Source organism: Pygocentrus nattereri, chromosome 2, assembly GCF_015220715.1.
Source record: "Pygocentrus nattereri isolate fPygNat1 chromosome 2, fPygNat1.pri, whole genome shotgun sequence".
NCBI lineage: Eukaryota > Metazoa > Chordata > Actinopteri > Characiformes > Serrasalmidae > Pygocentrus > Pygocentrus nattereri.
The window spans coordinates 47,067,047-47,088,903 of record NC_051212.1 but is presented as its reverse complement, the minus strand read 5'-3'; the positions used below and the strand labels follow the sequence as shown (position 1 = coordinate 47,088,903).

At 37.5% G+C, this 21,857-nt stretch overlaps 1 protein-coding gene across 1 annotated transcript; it reads right to left on the bottom strand.

Moving 5' to 3' along the window:
- Positions 1 to 102: 102 nt before the first annotated feature.
- gig2q (grass carp reovirus (GCRV)-induced gene 2q) lies at positions 103 to 20,422 on the bottom strand. Its single transcript, XM_017683062.2, has 4 exons — positions 20,221 to 20,422; positions 17,890 to 18,302; positions 1,517 to 1,598; positions 103 to 527 (listed from the first exon to the last, which is right to left on the bottom strand). The coding sequence occupies exons 2-4, from the start codon at positions 18,274 to 18,276 to the stop codon at positions 103 to 105; spliced, it is 894 nt and encodes a 297-aa protein (XP_017538551.1). The 5' UTR covers positions 18,277 to 18,302; positions 20,221 to 20,422.
- Positions 20,423 to 21,857: the final 1,435 nt, after the last annotated feature.

Below are 21,857 nucleotides of genomic sequence, written 5' to 3'. Positions count from 1 at the left end.
TTTTGCCATCACAGAAATAACTGATAAGTTACAGCCAGGTCCTGTACTTCTGACTTCAGTATTACATTCTATGGATAACAATGCACTATAATGATACTCTTCTTATCTTGGGATAACTTCCAGCACTCTAATTCGTCTGGGTTCCCAAACACAGTCCTCTTCCAGTCCGCTGGGGACCATGCCACAGTTAGGTGGGACCCAGGCTGTGTCATAACCGCTTAAGTGCCAGGTTTTCTGTAAGGGATGTCCCTGCCTGTTGATTTTCTTCACTTTGCCCACACTTACACTCAGCTTGAGGACAGCCAGCCTTTGCCCAGGTTGTTTGTACAGAGGGTAGTGGCTGGCTTTATGAAAGCTCCTTGACACGTACACACCAGCACCTAACATGCCGCCTGTGGAGCGCCTGAAGCCATAGCGCTTGATCTGTAATGCAGCAGACAAGGTGGTGCCATGATACATGGTGTATACCCTGTGACCTGGGTAGACAGGGCATGGGGTCAGTCCAATGTGGAAGTTCCTGCACATATCTGCACGTGGATAAGGAGACAAGAAGTTATAACATAAATAAATAAATAAACATAAATGAAAACAGTTTTATTCATAAAATAGCACAGAAAACAACAAAACAAAATAATCCTGAATTTGCTTTACACCATGAAAGGTCCATGTACATAGGAATGTAAATTTACAGGAATCCTGCCATATTGACAAAATACAGAAGGTTACCATGATGTTAGATTGTACAGTAATTACCTGTTATTTTCGAAAAATATTGGGGAAAAAGTGACTGCTAACTTATGCAGCCTTGAGAAGCCCATCTCTGGATATTGTAGCACTGGGGGCGGAGGTCCCCATATCCACTTAAGAAACTTTAAAAACATATGTGCGATCCATGTGATGTTTTAAAATTTATGTGCAAAATATATTTCACTGTGCTACTTTTTAAATATATTTAAATACATGTTAAAATATACCATTAGGCTCAATACATTGAAATATATGCACATATGTAGATGTAATAGCACTATATAATAGTGTCAGTTTTTAATATTTATATATGTCAAATATAAATAGAAAACAAATTATAAACTTGATACATATTTGATTATGTATATTATATATTATATTGTATATTGTATTATATTGTATATTATAAACTTGATACAAAACACAAAATAGACCACTTTCAATTTTTTTTTCCCATGTTATACATTGTTGGGGTGGGCTTCACACATACAGATACAAATACAAATGTCAACGATACATTATGATAAACACTACCTTTATTAGAGGAACAGAAATATGTTTTCTATTATATGCCAGTTGTTATCTCTTTTCAAAAATATATTGTATACTCAATTGGACATAAATCTTACAGACGCTTACAGACAAAAAGCCTGGAGTCAGGCCAGGCCGTATGGAGTCAGTTCCAAAAATAAATAAATAAATAAATAAAATACAATACAATTGAATGTTTCATAATTATGCTCCTCAGCTAAATGCACTGAGGACTTACTCTTGAGGATACCACCACAGCGATCGTTTAGTGTCTCGTTTTCTGGAAAATGTCCTCCACCAGCTGCAGTCTGATCAGCTGACTCAGATCATTGAGTCTAAAAACCACAGAAAGTGAGTTAGTGAGAGTGACACATCTAGCCAATGGGTATTATCTGTATTAGAATACAGATTACATTTCCCCTATCTTAGCCTTATACAGCCATATACCTTTATATTATATATGAAAACATCATTTAGCACAAAAAAAAAAACATATGCCTCGACACCTTTTGCACAGTACTGTACATCAGAATGATTTTCTAATATGAATGATAGTTATAAAACACTAATACTTCACAAATACCAAACTTCTCTTTTACCCTGTGGCCTATGTGCCCAATTGCATCTCATACTGTACGTCTAAGCAGATTTGTTGAAGTAAATTTAGTATATTTTTAAAAAATGCTACTTAACTTTTTATTTTTATTTTATAGTTTTTTATAGTTGTTTTATAGTTATTTTAGTTGTATAAACCACTTTTTTCTTTTTTTTCCCCAGTCATTAAGTTTAAATACCTTTGGTCAAATTGTGTAATATTGATTTTCTAATTGAATCATCTACAGGCAACAAACTTAAATATGATTTTTGTCTGAAAGTTTCAGTGTGAAATTTGTATGCATATGCTGAGTTTAAATGTTGGAAAAAAATAAACCACAACATATAAAATATGCCATAACTTGTACACAAGCCTCATTTTATGTTTTTTTTTCCTAATATGTTAAATTCAACAGGTGCAGTCACGCATTTGCTGTAAAAGACTTGTTAACTTGCTTTCACCTACAAAATCAAACGTAATAAGAAAAGCAGACAAATTTTAACGCTCTTTCGTAAGCATTTCTGATGTATAATAAATCAGCTGGGATTAGTCTCTCTGAGCAAAGGAGTCCTTTACCTTATCTTCAGGAACAACTGCAGAAGATCACCTGCAGAAGAAACAGCTTCCTTTAGGTTGCAGGTTTGCTTTATATATTGGTCTCAACCCTATTCAGTGGTGACTTGTGTCAATAACACATTCCTACTTTCACGCTTCAGTGGAACTAAGAAAAGCAGTTATTCAACATTTTAGTAAGATGAGCTGCACTTCTTGGTGTTCTGTCAGCTTTTCTTAGAAAATACTAAGAAAGTAAAAGTAAAACTATTCTAGTGCCACAGGCTGAAGTCTCCGATGTAATAAATAAATAAATAAAATAATAATAATAAATAAATAAAAATAATAATAAATAAATAAAAGAGTACTTACATTTTACGCCTTATATATTTATATATATATATATATATATATATATATATATATATCTCGGCGCTGTTTCCTTGTAGAAATATCATATACATATTGAAATGATTTAAAAGTTATTTATCAAGACACAGATACATTTATTGGAGATAATCATCTGGTTTCATGTGGATTTACCTGCTTTCGATTTGAGAATCAGCCCCATTCATGTGGTGGCTTGTGTCAATAACACCTTCCTACTTTCACACTTCAGTGGAACGAAGAAAAGCAGTTGTTCAACATTTTAGTAAGATGACCTGCACTTCTTCGTGTTCTGTCAGCTTTCCTTAGAAAATACTGCGAAAATGGTGTAAAAAACCCAAAAGGAGTCCAAAAGGAGTTTTGCTAGTTTATTGGATGAATGGACAAAAACATTTTATGATAATGAAGGAAATATGAAAAATAGAAATCAAGACAGAAAAATCATGTTAAATATGAAAAGTTTAACAAAAGTGAAATAAAATTAAAAAGAAAAAATAGGCTTGAGAGCCTTTAGAGAGCCCAGAATTGAGAGAGAGCTATCAATCTGTCAATACTTTCTGTGGCCTTTTCTCTCCCAAAAAGAACTGAGTCCTGTGTCTTCTCCAAAGCCACACACACCCTCCCTCTCTGTCTCTCTCTCTCTCTCTCTCTCTAATTTCATAACCTCCACCAGACCTCATTGTCAATCAGCATTGAAGTGTCGTCAATTGAAGTGTCGTCAATTCAAGTGATAGTCGCCTATCATAGGTTTTTGTATGTAGATATGTGTGTGTATGTGTGCGGGGGTCTGTGTGTGTGTGTGTGTGTGTGTGAGAGAGTGAGCATGTGTATGTGAGTGTGTGTGGGTGAGGGTTTGTATGTGTATGTATGCGTGTGAGGGTGTGTGTGTCTGTGTGTGTGTGTGTGTGTGTGTGTGTGTATGTGTTTAGCCTGACTCTGATAGCTTCCCTTGAGCCAGACGATCTTGACCATCACCCAGATATGCTCTAGGCACAAATAAACATCTACACAGTCGCACATTTCAAACTAATTTCTGTAATGATTGTATTTCTGATTCTTTTTAATATCATTAAATAACCTATAGCTGGAAGGGCAAGATCCCCAGATCCCTTACAGACCCCCCTCAGGGCGTGTTCGACCTTAACAAAATGTCAATACGCTCTCAAAACAAGAAGATCAAGGGGTCTTGTCCACCAACAACTGTTTGGAAGTGGCATTTACCCGGATCCCAAAAATGAACACCTCATGCTGCTTTATCATCCATCTTAAATAGCAAAACAGACCAGCAGTCCAAACTAATGTGAGAACAGACAGAACAGCACAAAATTTGAATACAAAGTGTCATCAATTTCCAATAGCCTCCCAAGGTTGCGCAGGCAGAGGTTTCATCTACTGGGACCACTCAAAAAGAGGCAATGCAACATCCAACACTTGAGGAGGTGGGAACTGAAAAGGGACAGGAGCAGACAAACGAACACAAAAGAACCACTACTTGGTAAAGGACAGTTATGACCCTCATACAATGCCATGGTGACAAAAGTGGTGACACACCATGTAGAATTACCTAAATAGGCATAACGATTGGTGTAAGAACCCGGGTGCAACAGACAAAGATCTCATTTTTGGGAAAGGTGCTGTCAGGGACCCAGGCATTGCCTGTGACCGTGCACGAACACATCATCACATCCCCCAAAGAATGGCAACATCTAGGTTTTTTAACCTCAGCCCACAAGCCGTTTGAATGCTGAACAATTTTTCCAGGCAAAGTGAGGGCAGTTAAGAATTTAGTGTATTGGCATACCGATATCCTTAACCGAGAAACCTTCTTAAACACATCCTCCCTCTCATATAGGTGAACTAAGAGAATGAAACCCATCATATTAGGAGTATGTAAGGCAGACCGGAACGGAACTGCATTTGTCATGCTCCTAAGTACAGTGCTGTTAATAGGCCGGGTATTTGCTGGTGAATTAGAGACTGAATCAGTTGGTTACAAGTCATAGTCTTATTCTCATTGTTCTCATTATTGTAGTGTACAGAGATGTAACTGCATGAAAAGCACCCTTTAAAACTGAAACGAGAACCCACCCTTTTTTTTTATCCTACAACATTTGTGTAACAATATCAGTCAACCCTAGAACCCCATCAGTGACTTCTGATGCCGACACAGTATCAAATTGTCTTAACATGTTAATGTTGACAGTGTTAACAGCTGAATCACCTGCACCGAACCGTCCGGCTGCGGTGTCTAAAAATCGGCAAGAGCGCCTTGTACTACCTGTGGCAGCAAAGTCAATGGGGAGAGAGAGTGACTGAATACCACTGATCCATTTATGAACATTGGTCATGATGACTTCATATAACCCAGTATTACTGCAATGGTAATGGAACAATTTCAACCAATTATATAAGAAGGGAGAAAAAAAGACAAAGTTTAAAGAGCAAAGTACTGCTCCTCTCACAGTGTGAAAGGAAACATACATGATAAAGGGAAAAAACTAAAGGTTTATGAAACAGTTTAAGCAGCCTCACCATTACCAGACATCTCATTAGAAATCTTGATCTTATCAAATGCAGCTAGGGAGGCCTCCGTGTGCACAATACTGTCCTTTTCTGCTGGCTTTTCTTTCAGCAGGCAGTACAGAGGCTTAGCCAGATCACTGACATTTTCAATTAAGTCTCTGCAAAAAACCGCCAATCCCAACCAAGACCTCAATGCAGTGACAGACTGGGAAAGGGGCAAGTTTTTACCCCTCCAACCAGGGTAGACAGGAAGTGACAATTGAGGTTAAGTGATGAAAGGATATCTGGTAAACTAGCAACTAAAGGGGCAGCTTTAATTTGATATCCGTTCTGGGTCAGGGGCCTGATTTATCAGGCTGATTGCAGAACCCGTGCATAGCACGAGCCAAATGTGATTCTCTCACACATTATAGTTTATATACTATATTTATGTATTTATCAGACAAAAGTTCTTCAAGCCGAGTTGCGCAATCATCGCTCTCACTTAAATCTTCATATGGATCGACAGAGACACCATGTTTCGTGACCTGCTTGGTGACATAATCGCAGAAAGCCAGTGGAGACTTCTGCTTTTTACCCATTGTGTCTTAATGAAATATCACCCAAAAATCACTAGAAAACTTGCATGAATTATGGCACGACTGCACACACCCAAACCAACACCAATACAGCTAAAACCGACAGACCAAGTTCAACCCACAACAACCCAGTTCCCATTCTTTACATAATAACCAAGATTATAATTGAACAGAGGAATAACAGAAATGTAGTCATTTTTAGATTTGCCATTAGAATTCAGATGATTTTACTTCATTTAGCTTTTTTCCAAAATTTCACAAATTGGTTCTAGGTTGTAGGTTCTTTCTAAATTGTTAAGTGATTTGCCAATTGAAAATAGCCATAACCAGATCCTTTGCATCTTAATCAACCAAAATTGCCACTTACATCAAAAGCTGGCACACTGCGATGAAGTAGCCCCGCGCCTGCGTCCATACTGTTGGCTGCAGTTCCTCTGCATCTGGTTTTGGTTTTGCTGGGATTCGGCGTTTCACAGTTGTCCAATCTCATGGCCATGGCTCGTCAAAGTGTAAGATTGTGAAAATGCAAAAAATGTCCGTTGTGGTGTAAAAAACCCAGCCTGAGTCCAAAAGGAGTTTTGCCAGTTTATTGGATGAAACAATTTTTATGATAATGAAGGAAATATGAAAAATAGTGAAAAATTAAAAAAAAAAAAGGTCAGTTGAAGTGATAGTTGCCCCTCTAATCTATGTGTGCATAGGTTTTGTACATAGGTATGTGTATGTGTGTGAGGGTGTGTGTGTGTGTGTGTGTGTGTGTGTGTGTGTGTGTGTGTATGTGTGAGTGTGTGTGTATGTGTGTGTGTGTGTATGTGTGTATGCCTGCGTGTGTGTAAGTGTGTATGTGTTTAGCCTGACTCTGATAGCTTCCCTTGAGCCAGATGACCTTGACCATCACCCAGATATGCTCTAGGCACAAAAGAACATCTACACAGTCGCACATTTCAAACTAACTTCTGTAATGATTGTATTTCTGATTCTTTTTAATATCATTAAATAACCTACAGCTGGAAGGGCAAGATCCCCAGATCCCTTACAATACCAAGAATTTAAAAGTAAAATTATTCTAGTGCCTCAGGCTGAAGTCTCTGATGTAATAAATCAAGTACTTTATACACTATATATATATATATATATATATCATCGATGTCAGACAAAACCTTGCATCTCCAACACAGTAACTTCACAGGAGAAGGAAAAAATGCTCTAGATCTAACTTTTGGAAATTTCCAGTGTTTCACTGTAGAAAGATCATATACATATTGAAGTAATTTTATAGTTATTTATCAAGATGCAGATACATTTATTGGAAATAGTTTTTTGTACTGTTTCATGTGGACTTACCTGCTTTCAATGTGAGAATTGAAGCTTTCATTCAGCGCCTCTGTTGTGTCAGTCTGTTTGCGAGTGTAAGCTTTCACTGTGAGCGGTTTCAAAACATCAAGGTCGGTTTTTCAGACGTGAATGAATAGTTTTGTATGGAATTGCAGTGTCAGTAGTGATTTACACATAAAAATCATTTTAAGTCTAGGCTTAGACTTAACGTGTGCGTAAAAAAACACTTGCTGTTTTAAATAGTGACAGCAAAATGAGGGCCGTGTTCTTACCTGTATTAAATCTCTGTTCTGTGATGCATGAAAATAGATAGCAGCCGAGGCACAAGTTTAAATTATTTAATTTTTTACCCACTGAGCATGTAATAAAATCAGTTTCATGTTGTCAATGATTTAAATAATTCACATAAATATATACATAACACATGTCATAGAAAGAAATCTATTTGACATCAAGCTTGGAGGGGAAATAACACAGTTCAGTCTATCATGAGGTAAAGTTCAGGTTCAGGTATGGTAAGCTACAGAGTGAATATGTAAGGGATATGGGAATAAAACAGTAAGATAAGTAGAAAAGCGTATTGAATTACATCATAGTACATGTATTTTACATAAATAAAATTATTAAAACATTTGAAAACATTAGAAATTAGAGTGAAATTAGGACACATGCATTTATCTACAACATGTGAAGTCCAATAACCATTCAGGATAATGACGCTTTAGGAGATATGGTGAAGTGAAACGATGTGCAATGTAAACTGAACCAAACAGAAGAATGCTGTTTATTTATCAATTTAGTGTTTCAGTAAATCATTAAAGCTATGAAATTCTTTTTGGATAAGTTCCTTTAGTTGTTGCAGGTGTCTGTATTTCTGCCCCTTGACTATGAGGCAGGTGGAGTGATGCATCACTCCCCAAGCTCCTCAGCTCTCTCCTGGGGAATGGATTCCAGTCATCTGAGTGCTGAAGCTTGTACTTCATGGTACCACTGATGGTGCATTTGATACCCCTTAGCTCATGTACGGTGGCATCTCCACTACTTGTTCCTGGACGAAGGGATCTGCAAAGTTTCAGCTTGATGTAATCAGAGAAGAGGCCATGGTCCAGATATTTCACCTCCAGCGGTGTTGGCTTTGTGCGTGCTTTCTTCATGTGAATGACATATTCCGCTGGGGCATAAATGTCTTGATCTTTCAGTCGTCTCTCTATGACACTGTGGACTGTGTCACACTCCATTTAAGTGTGCCCACGCTGAAGGTACTTCTGTATGATGACCTTCTTGTTGGTCACTGTAAAATGAAAGAGAGCATTTGCCAGAAGGGTGCTTGGTTCTGGTATCCACAGCCATCAAAATGTATTCATCATACGGCAGGTGCTGGTGAAGGTAATCAGCAATGCAAGAGGCAAATTCATTTGCAGACAACCTTCCTTCTCCTTCATGCCATACATAACAGGTGGCACACTGGTCTTTTTTGGGTGGTATAGGACCACACTGAGATAGCAGAATTCCATAAAAAAATCTGCCTGAACAACGGAGTCATCTGGAGTTCTTATTCACAATGACGTTGGTAAACTCTGTGTAACTCAGACACAGACTTGAACATGGGCTCTAAGTCTAACTTGGCAGATGTGGACCAGCAATAATGAGAAGGTACCTGTGGCAAATCCCTAAGAAAGGCCTAAAGTGATTCTCGCACATCATTCCTCACAGCTGTTTTACTGCTGCTTATCTTAAGTTCATTTTCATGCACCCAATGTGCAACTGACCATTCCCTTAGACCCAGAGTTGACAGCAGGAAATCTTACAAACACTCCTCCTGTCACTATCTATATTAAGGTGGTAGGACACTTTTGCTAACCTTCTTGAATCCTCATTTACCGATCTCTTCCTTGCCACAGGAGAATAATCAGCTACCCCTGCCACATAGACCCTTCTCTCTTCCCAGTTCATCTTCTGCCAGAAATGCTGGAAGATTCTCTGCCTGGACTCTTCACTGAAAGTATTGCAGCACCGTTTTGAACACTTTCTACACTATTAGAAATAAACGTACTATGCAGGTACATGATTCATTCATCAAGGTACAAACAATGTACGTGTGCCCTCAAAGGTACAGCAGTGGTTTTAAGGTCCAATGGTGTACCTTACATGAGTTTTTCCAAGTGGAAAAGTAGATATTTGTACCTTTTCATAACCAAATGTATTAAATCAGAACAATCAAATAAAAGCCTGGAGACGCGACGGGGTGTGTGGAGTCAGTACAACTTAGAAAATATCATTTCAGTGGATTCTGGTAAAATTATGTTCCCTGACTAAAGGTACTGGGATGTACCCCTGAGGGTACCACCACAGTGACAAGAGGGGTACTGCCCCAGTGACAGTGTTGTACCTTATTTTCTCAGAGTATACATCTCTCTGACACACATCCTCATCCCATGATACGTTTCTTTTTTCTATTTCATCCGAATTATTGCCAGGAACTACGATAAAACCATAAAGTGACACAAGAATATTGTTTAAACTGAAATACTATGACACTTAAGAAAACCACATACAGAAGGTATTTTTCAGTCCGACTCTTGAAAACCAGATTTACTGTGTTAATGTTTTGTATGCAGTACATTATTAAGATGCTGCCAAGTATATTTTATGAGAAATAATTATTGTCTAAACTGTCACACCCCTTCCCTGTAAACATAAACTTGGCCTTACCAAGCATCAAGTAATGCCATGCAGGCATTAAATGACTTTCACTTCATTTGTTTCTCACCCCCTGTTGCTTCTGTTGCAGGCCTGTTCTGTCCTTCTGATGTACCTCAAGCATTTTCTTTTCTCTGACTGAAATCCCCCTGCACATATTCAGCAATGCATAAGGCAGAGCAATACTAACATTAATAAAATTCAAACGGCCAACTAGGCCATATAAGAATTATTTACTACGTACAGCATTTCCATATGGTTAATAATCTTTATTCATAAGATTCATACTGTTAAAGACAAATGCATCACAAAAATGCAAGTTTTCTATTATAACCATTATAAGTATTATTAAGTTTTATTATTATTATTTATTAATAGTATAAAGATTATTATGTAGGCTAATCACCAAGATTAACGAGCTTGTTTCTTCTAATACCTGTGCCATTCTGCACTCCCTCATCATCACTAACACTCTCAACATGAATATTATTTGCCTCATCATAAGGGGCATTCACCACGGTGCGTAACTCTTCTAATGACAATTACATTGCTTGACTGAAAAATATACAAGAATAATTAGACTAATATCAAGTCAGGCAGAAATTACAAGATTACATGCTAAATTGCCCCTGGGTGTGAGTGTGTGAGTGACTGTCTGTGTCTGTCTGTCCACCCTGCTATGGACTGGCCACCTGTCCAGTGTGTATCCTGCCTTCCACCCGAAGACTGCTGGGATAGGCTCCAGCAGCCCCCCGCGACCCTGACGGAGAAGCAGCTTAGAAAATGGATGGATGGATGGATGGACCACTGAAAAAAATCATGAAAGTGCTAAGATACATATAGACTGCTGAACTTACCTACGCAATACTGACACTAAAATTATGACTGCATAGTAACTTAATTAATAACTGCAATGGCTGAATAGTGTCAGAAAATGAAAAGTTATTTAGGTTAGTTTAACGTAAGGTTAATGTTACACTTACAAAGCTAACGTGCATCCACGACAGCCCAACACAACTTTCAAGCAACCGATGTGAGCAACAAACTATATTTTAAAATAAACTGATCTTCAATGGAGGAGTTGTGTCCTTTAGTATGTAGACCTGTGAGTGCCACCTTGTGGAGATAAGAGGTTTGATGGACAACTTTTATAGGCAAAAGACATACGAGGTCCAAAAGAAACATGGACCAAAAGAAACAGCTCAAAATGACTTGGAAAAAATTCTGGTTCCATTGACTTACGTTAAAAGTAATGTATGTTTTTCCTTCTCCTGTAAAGATAATATTTTGGAGATACGAGGTTTTCTTCTGATAACAGCGATATATATGTTTACATACTGTATAAATGTGCTTATATATATATATATAAACACACACACATACTCCAGGTTGCAGAGTGTGCTGGATCCAGATCCCGGCTGTTATTGGGCAGAAAGCAGGATGCACCCTGGACAGGCCATTAGTCCATCACAGGGCAGACAGACAGACAGACAGACAGACAGACATACACATTCACTCACAGCTAGGGGCAATTTAGCATGTCCAATTGGCCTGATTGCATGTCTTTGGACTGTGGGAAGAAACCAGAGAACCCAGAGGAAACCCACCCTCGTCACAACTATTTTGGAACGTGTTGCTAGCAGCACATTCAAAACGGGCATATATTTTTCAAAAAACAACTAAATTTCAGTTTCAACATTTGAAATGTTTTCTTCATAGTAGTTCAATTTAAAAATATGGTTTACATGATTTGCATATCATTGCATTCTATTTTTATTCACATTCTGCACAGCGTATTAGGATAAATTACACATGTTCAAATCTCTTTTTGTCTGTTGCAACAAAATGTAAAATTTATATTCTATCACAAAACTAAGACAGTTCAGCATTTTCTGTGTCACTGGGACAGATTGTGCTGGACTCACAACACTGCTAGTAATAAAGCTTCTGTGCAGGTACATTTTTCATCCATCAAGGTACTAACAAAGCAAATGTTCCCTCCAAGGTACAAGAGTGGTTTGAAGGTCCAAACGTTCACCAAGTTTTCCAGGTGAAAAAAAACATTTGTAACTTTTCATAACCTAATGTTCTGAAACAGAACAATAAAAAGCCTGGAGATGAGACGGGGTGTGCGGATTCAATACAACTTAGAAAATATCATTTCAATGGATTATTTAACAGTTATGTTTCTTGACTAAAGTTATTGAGATGTTCCCTTGAGGATTCCACCCCAGTGACCAGAGTGGTACTGCCCCAGTGCCCGTTTCATACCTTTATTTCTGAGAATGTAGAATTAACATTTTAAACCAACATTATTTATATGTTAGATATTTACAAAAAATATATGTAACCGTTGGATATTGGCCATTCAGTTATTTAATAACAAATGAAGAAAACACTGAAGAGCTGCCGGAACATCAATGTAAAATGTTTTCTTTCTTTCTTTCCTCCTTCTGTGGAATTACTAGAAAAGTCAGTGACGTTTTGCTGTGAATTGCGTAAGCATACCTATTCATGAAAAGCCTTGTCTTCACACTTAAAAAGAACCAAGATGACCTGTTATTCAACATTTTTGTCTGATAATCTGCTGTTCTTTCACAGAAAAGATAAGTGAAAGAGACAAGTCCTAGAAATGGTGGTCTAAGGTATCGTAATAATACAGAAAACAATAAGTCCTTTACCAGGAGTTCTTAGTGCATTGCTGCTTTATTTTTTATCCAAAACTAATATTCCAAATCCAATAAATTGACATGCTTTGGTAGTTGCATATGATAGAAATTCTGCTGTTGAATACAGAATCTTTAGGGTTTCTACCCTTCCAAACTTTTTTAGCAGCATTTAGTATCACATTAAGGGCTGTTTGCAACAGCTCACTATACTAACAACGGGGAAATTTCACCTCCGCATTTAACCCATCCGTGAAGTGAAACACCACATACACTCTAGTGAGCACACACACACACTAGGGGGCAGTGAGCACACTTGCCCAGAGCGGTGGGCAGCCCAATCCGCAGCACCCGGGGAGCAGTTGGGGGTTAGGTGTCTTGCTCAAGGACACCTCAGTCATGTGCTGTCGGCTCTGGGGATCGAACCGGCGACCTGTCTGGTCACAAGGCTGGATCCCTAACCTCCAGCCCATGACTGCCCCACAAACACCTCCGTAGTCGGCAGGATACGAACCTGCGCGGGGAGACCCCAATGGATTTCAAGTCAAGCATTTCATCGCCTTAACCACTCGGCCACGACGACCGCTCATATAATATCTTATATAATATAATATTTTATATCATATAAAATATATAATGATCATATAATCCTGTATAAAACAGGTATATATAACTGTAATGCAGAGGGAGATGGAGAAGCAGAAGGCAAGTGCAAGTCCAATGTTTTTTTTAACGATTCATAATGTGAAAATAAAGGAAATCCACTAAAGCCATGAAACAAAGAACAAAAAAGGAAAAAAACACAAAAACAACAAGTTACTTCAAAACTGAAGGAAAACAAAAGACTGAGGCCTTGTTCAGACTGACAGCCCAAATCCAGATTGTATCCAGATTGATTTTGGATAGTCTGGAAAACACATGAAATTAGTGTTTTTTGCAGATCAGATCCTAACCACATTTGGAGGTGGCTTGAAATGCGATTCCAATGTTTTTTACATACGCATCTCAGTCTGGCCGCTCTGGCCGCTCAAATCGGAAAGTCAAATTGGAAACAACAACAATGTCAAATCCAGAGCGATGGAGTGCTGAGAATTCTGAAAAGCTTGGAGGGTGAGATGCTGCACCTCCATCTCTCCTGCATTCTTGTAGGAAATCCACATCACCAGCATAGCTACGTACTTATTGATGCCTACCACAGCAACCCATGCAGATAGGTTGGTGATGTCTGGACACACAAACCCGATCTTAACACTTACAAATAATAGTGTCGATAGTCGTCTTAAAAGGCCTGATTTGAGAAACAAATCCTGCCTGCAGTCTGAACGTGGGCTAAGAAACATGAAGAAAACGAATATACCACAGACAACACCACAAAACAAGGCCTGAGAAACAAAATACCACCCAGACACAAGACAAACAACCAGTGGGATAAATACACAGGAAACGAGAAACCTCTGGGGCTAATGGCAGGTTTGGGCTACAGACTACACACAGGTGAGACAGATGACAAGGAGGCTAAAACAATAACAAAAGCACATAGCAAGACTCACAAGGGAAGGTTAACAAAAGCAGACCCAGACATGAACAAGGAAAGATTAGGGCAGGGCAAAAGAACAACGTCATAGGTTCAGGTTTGTTAGGTTATATCAGGGTTCATAACATATTATCTGCTCATAAGATCATTGTAAACGTGAAAGTTGTTTTTCATTACGGCACATTATAACAAGCTTCTGGTTTATGTTCTGCAGACCCACACAGGTAAATAGATATTTGACTTATTTTATGTGGGTGTGTAATATCATTAACTTCTCCCTGCAACAGTCATTGTTACTGTAGTAGGTAATTTGCGTATTATTATTATTATTATTATTATTAATAATAATAATAATAATAATAAATGTAATATCACCTCACAGCAAGAAGGGCCTGGGTTCAATTCCCCGATTGGGCGACCAGAGTCCTTTCTGTGTGGAGTTTGCTAGTTGTTCCCGTGTCTACGTGGGTTTCCTCTAAGCATTCCTACCACAGTCCAAAGACATGCAGTCAGGCAAGTTGGACATGCTCAGACCCCTGGGTCTGAGTGCGTGTGAATGTGTGTATAGCTTAGATAATGTGTGTGTGTGTGTGTGTGTCTGTGGATATATAGGGTAATGAAAATAAATGTACAATTAACTACAAACAAATTTCTAATTTTTCTATTTTTTTAAATCTTGCATCAGTCTGGTCTCAGCCTCAGCCACAGCCACCCCTGGTCTCAATCTTTGCTCAGGCTCGACCACTAAAAGTCTCAGCCTTGACTATAACACTAACACTAATATCTAATAACCACATGGAAGTACAGCATCCTTTCCAAGTATTATGTACTGGTTCAGCATTTCAGTGTATTTCAGTGTCTTAGAACTTACCACCATGTTACCCAAAGTAATTATCTAGTACTTTGGAGTTTGTACATCACAACTGGAAGGGGGACTGGGAAAAAAACATGTTAGCAAAGGTTCCACACCAAGTTTTTCCTAGAGCTGTAAATTGAATTCACACAAAAAATCAATATTCTTTAGCTGAACTTAATTCAATTCTAACTAAACTAAAATTCTTCTGTCTTTATTTCCAACTTTTTAATCCTCTTATGTTAGTCCAATTTATCTTACTAGAGCTGGTTTAAAAGATCATCATAAAAGTCATCGGCCAGGTTAGAACCACATTCCACAGCAGGGAAGATGATGGTAGATATGAAAGTACAATAGCAAGGCTACACGAGCGATACACGAGAAGATAGCCTAGAAGGAAAAACAATGCAGAGATGGTGAGTAAAATAAGAGGAAAGACTTAGGCACTTAGGCCCAATGCCATTTCTTCTTTTTACCTCTACCCCTTGTTTTCATGTGTCACCATTATTCCCTTCGACCTGAGTTACAAGGGGTAGTAGGTGAAATCTGGCCGTACAAAATGGGACCCTCAAATAAAACAAAAAAACATTGCTTCATTATCAGGCTACTGTGCCCTCTAGGCGACCCGGCCCATCTTCAGTGATAGCAGAGAATGTGTACACGCAAAACAGAGGGTATGACCTAAGTAGTAGGGGCAAGAGGTGAAGTGGGATTGGGTCTTAATCTTTTAGTGGTCTAGATGTAAACAAAATCATTCAGAATGGTTCGGAGTGAAATGTGCCTGTTTAGAGAAATTTCAAACATCAATTTGAACCAGAATACACAAATGGAGTTGCAGCGGTTTAAAGAAGACAGAGCCAAAATAAGGAGGGAGGGAGGGAAGAAGAGAGGAAGAGAAAGAGAGAGAGAGAAAGGAAAATGGTGGTGTCAACAACAGACTTTTTGCTACTCTGCTTTTCAGTTCATGTGGTAGGACATCAAGTTAGACTTTTTATTGCGTGGCCCACATTAGACTCTCAGTTCTAAGCCAACAGCAATATTTGCACGGTGACCAGTGACCACTAATTTATTTCACTCACGAATGTTTCTTACCTTAATTCCAGTTTCTGCTGGAGTAAAACTGGGGTTGTGCAGTCAGACCCTTCTCCAAAACACGTTCAGGGCGGAGTATTTAGGAGCATTTTTTCATTATCAGATAAAATGGTGATATTTGTAGTCCAGACAAAATGACGTCTGGTTCCCGGGACTACAATGGTAGTACATTGTTTTTAAAGGGCCATTTCATGCCAAACTGCTGTGATTGTTTACATTTTAACTATTAAATTATTAATTAATATTGCAAAAATCAATGGAGTTCCCCTTTAATTTGTTTATTTAACCTTCTGTTGCATGATGTTGCTTTAGGGCAACAAACTCATTTCCCTCACTTTACAATAACATTATACATATTTAAAGACAATGATAAGGTTAACAATAAAGGGAAGAGTTTGAGTACGTCAATAAAAAGCATGTGCTTGATACCATCTCTTTAAAACTCTTTTTAAACACTGAGTATCAATTTTTTTGTCATGAGATTTTGCAAAAATATGTTTGTTGCCTAGAAGCAACACTGTGTGACAGTGGAATGGATTTAGCCAATCACAAGCCAGGTCTCACCACTTTAGGGATCATGACTCTATATCCTTTCATCCTATTGTTGCACAATGTTGCCTCAAGGCAATATACTCCAAAAGGATCTCTGCACACATTATTATTATTACTATTTTTGATGTTTTTGAATTTAATAATTGGGTCTGAAAATAAATAAATCAAGGACCATTGTATAAAATCATTGTACTTGATAAAAAGTAAATAGAAGTGCCCTCTAATGCGTGCAGTAGACGGTTAACATGTACAAGAGCCAGTTTTATGTGTTTTGAGTGTGAGAACTATTTATGGATGTATCTGAGTTTTATGACACACACACACAAACTTTGGTAACACTTTATTTGAAGGCTACCTACATAAGGGCTTCATGACGCATTCATAAGTGCTGAATAATGCGTTTAGGAAGCACTACTTAAACATTTATTAAGTGCTTATGTCAGTTCTCGCAACCTGACATAAGATGTTTTATGAAATAAATGACATTGTACTGACATAATATGAATAAACCTTGAACATATTTACAGCACTAAACATATTTGAAACACTATACATAACTATTTATGTCAGCATTCTCAAGATGACATTGTATTAATATCAGGTGAAATATACCTGGAAACCACCCCTCTTCCCTCCATGGCATAGATAAGATGACTGATGCAATTATGTACAGTGTTTTAAATGTGTTTAGTGCTGTAAATATGTTCAACATTTATTCTTATTATGTCAGTACAATGTCATTTATTTCATAAAACATCTTATGTCAGGTTGCGAGAACCGACATAAGCACTTAATAAATGTTCAAGTAGTGCTTCATAAACACATTATTCAGTGCTTATGAATGTGTTATGAAGCCCTTATGTAGGTAGCCTTCAAATAAAGTGTTACCCAAACTTTTAACTTGTAATAAATAAAAATGAAAGATCCTGTTTTTTTTTTTTATTCATACAGTCAAATGATAATAAATCATGTGCATTAAATGTGATCTTTCAGGTACATTAAGTTGATCTTTTCCTCAACAATCTCTGTAGATTTATTAAAATTGTTGTGCTTTACTCAGCTCTGAGGATAACTGGATTCATAACCGTTGATCAATCTAGGTCATACTGTACACATATGTCAAAAAAACCTGCAGTACTGCTTGATTTAAAAACATTACAAAATGGTACAGCATTACACACCAGTCAGTCATCATGATACTGTACTTCCAAACATTCGTCCTGGTGGTATGCTCAGTTGTTCTGTAAAACCTGCTGTACTTTGATCCTCCATGGCTCATACACACAGTCCTCTTCCAATCCACTGGGCACCATCCCACAGTTAGCAGGGACCCAAGCTGTGTCGTACCCATGATCGTGCCACGTCTTCTGCATGGGATGGCCTTGATAATCGATCCTCTTCACTTTTCCCACTCGTACGCTGAGTTTGAGGACGGCTAGCTGCTCTCCTGCTTGTCTGTACACTGGATATCGAGAGGCCTTCTCAAAACTCCGGCTCAAATAGACGCCACGTCCTAGCATGCCATCAGCGGACGGGATGAAGCCCTCATTTAGGATTTTCATAGCTTTGTCCATTGTAGTGCCGTGGTACATAGTGAAATACCTGTGTCCAGGATAATGCTTATCTCCCATCTTTTCACACTCTGCTTTGCAAGATTCTAGAAAATAAAGGCCTTAGTTAATTCACTCATCACAACTCATTGATCAGTACACAACTCCATCAAGCACCCTTGCTTTTCAGCGAACTCCCAAGTCGATTTGCTGTGTATTTTTCTAGATCATGCAATGGGAGTTACTTAAAGTTTGGAAAACACTGTATTTAAGATGGCTCTGCAAGGGTTCTTCAGTCATGGTAATAGTTCTATAGAAGCATGAGTTCTATTTAGAACTCATTGTATTAAATAGAACCATTGTCTTTACTAAAGAGCCCTTGAAGAATGTGGGGCTTGTTCCTTCTTCAGTAAAACCCAATTAGACACTTTTAATTGCCTTGTTCACTTGGTATTACACTTTAATTATACAATAACACATTACGATCTGCATTGACACAAATTAGTAGGTTTGTTATTCCAAAATTATGTAATATAATACTATATAATGATGTAACAACCAAGGTTATAAGGTAACGGAATGCAAGTGTTGGGAATATGTGGTCAGTTTATCAGTTATTTATGTCAGTATTATTGGGCACTGCTAAAGCCTGAGTAGACCGATAAATCAATTTAATACTCAGTTATTAATCTCAGCGTTATTGAGCTCTGCTAAAGCCTGAGTAGACTGATAAATCAGTGTAATGATCAGTTATTAATCTCAGTGTTACTGAGCTCTCCTAAAGCCTGAGTAGACCGATAAATCAATGTAATGATCAGTTATTAATCTCAGTGTTACTGAGCTCTGCTAAAGCCTGAGTAGACCGATAAATCAATTTAATACTCAGTTATTAATCTCAGCGTTATTGAGCTCTGCTAAAGCCTGAGTAGACTGATAAATCAATTTAATACTCAGTTATTAATCTCAGCGTTATTGAGCTCTGCTAAAGCCTGAGTAGTCTGATAAATCAATGTGATGATCAGTTATTAATCTCAGTGTTACCTGAAAGAAAACTGCCAACCAGTAACAGCGAGTAACAGTAAGTAAGAAAAAAAAATCATGTCATAATGTCTTCTAAATGTATTCTAAATGTATTTTTATGCATTATAACAGAAATTCTTGACCTAGATTAACAACAATTTACAATTTGACTCCTACAGATTATAGAAGAGCCTTCTGGAGTGTATTACTTTAAAGGTAATAATAGTTTAATAAGCCAATACTACTTCAAGATGTATTTCTGTTTTCAAGATGTGTCTTCAGTATTTAGATGTTAAACAAGGTTTCAGTAAGTCATTTTGCATCATATGTTCTAAAAAGATCATTTGTGACTTTTTTTGTAGCCATAAAAGTTTTAAATAAACAAAATTACATAAACAGTCAAAAACTATATGTTGTTATTACACTGGGTGACATAATTCAAGCACATTTAGATTGAAGGACTGAAGTGAATAAACCTTTAAGGAGTGTATTATTTGTGCTTTACTGAACTTTTACCAACTCCAAATATGTGTTGCTTAAAATGAAAGAATAGCATAAACTCCCAGAAATAAAGGCAGTAAACTGTAGCAAAGGTAGTAAACTGGGGTGGGAACCTCAAGGGTACCTCTCAGTACATTTAATCAGGGAACACAATTGTACCATAATCCATTGAAGCTATATGCTCTAAGCTGTAGACTCCACACACCCCGTTTCATCACCAGGCTTTTTATTGTACCGTTCTGTTTTAAAATATTAGGTTATGAAAAGAAACGAGTGTGTACTTTTCACCTGGAAAAAACTTCAAGGTACACAACTGGACTTTAAACCACTGCTGTACCTTTGAGGGAACATGAACATTGTTTGTACCTCGATGAATGAAAAATGTACCCACACAGAACCTTAATTTCTAATAGTGTAGACAGAACTTTTACACAGTGAAATTAGAACCAAAAAAAGTTTGTTAGCTTGTTTCTCAAAAGTTTGTTAATGTGAAATTATACTTACCCCTGTCACAAGTAACAAGGATGCCTTCCTGGACGCAGGTGCAACTTTTTTAGTTTCATTTTTGACTGGGTGTGGTGTGTTATATACAGTAGAGAGTGGGTTGTCCCATAAGTTACAGCTATGCTGACTTCCACATAGAACAAACAACCTACTAATGATGCGTCTATAGTGCTACACTGAGCTTTCCAGAGATGTGCTTCATTCTTTTTAACCAAAGGAGAACTCAACATTATATCTTTTAACTAAGAAGTATTTTTCTTATCTCACAGTTATGCCCTGTCATTAGTAGGTTTATTACTATCACTTTCTGTTCAGGGCTCAAAGTTCAGTTTCTGAAAACCAGCCACTGAGCAATGCTGTAAGAATCAATGGAATGCAGTTTTTTAAATTGCAGCTAAGGCTGAGGAACCTTCTAAAGAGAATAACTGGTTGAACTACGGTGCAGTTGCAGTTCTCGCATGACTTTTCATGTGTTGCAAAGAAAAATGCCACTGGTAATGCTTTAATATAGGGCAGCATTATAATACTATATAATACTATTATTATGCACTTATTAAACTTTAACAAACAAGGAACTGACTGCTTATTAATACATTAGTTAGTCGTAGAGTGAAAAGCATTTTCCAGATTTTATTTCCTGATTAAGCATTATCAAGACTTGAGATTGACTTATGACCATCATTATTAATAGCCATCATTTCAAAATGCAATGTTTATTCATTATCTATCATGCATAATGCATGCAAACCAAACTGTTTTTTTTCCTTAGTCTTGACTCCACTTCTGATGTCCGCCTCAGTCTCATTAAGGCTTATGGGTACTTTCCAAGTGCTGTGGGACTTGCTTAATTCACCCTAATTACTGTTTGTAATGTAATAGACAGGGATTTAATAAGATGATATTGGCTTGATTAAAACACATTATTTCTATTGGCTCTTGCTACCATATATTTGCATATTGAGTGTGTCTTTCCATTTTATTTACCCTACCGTCTTTGTGTCGTCATTTTCCCCAGCCTACCTTTCCTTGGGAGTTTGCTTGTTTTCAAAACTTTTGGGATTCATTTCAGTCTGTTATGAAAGAAAGTCAGCGCTGAGAGAGCGGAGTTACCAACATTGTGGCTCTGTCATTATATAATACTGTCAATATGTACTATATATAATATATGTAGTCCAAAATACTCAATAATTTTAAGATCAGCTAAATAAATGGAGTCAGTACAATTTACTAAAGTGTATCACTGTTGTGGGGACAAAACCTTGTATCTCCAAAATGGTAACTTTACAGGAGAAGGAAATAACTTACCTTACAAAGTTTACCTTAGTAAAATGTCTGGTTCCATTTACTTACAATAAGTAAGGGGAACCAGATGCCCCAAACCCCCAAGTCATTTTGGGTCATTTCTTTTGGTCTATGTATCATGAAATTTACACACAATCTAAATGGCAACTTTCAGATTATGACAAAAACTCAAAATTGACAAAAGTGGTGATACAAGGTTTTGCTTATACTCAGTTCACAGAATTATTTATATAAACCATTTAAGGAAATCAGTATCCTCAAACCATTTGAGTTGACCTAACTCAGGTTTACAGTCTACATGAATGGAAGGTGCTAGAAACAACGTTCAAGCGTTT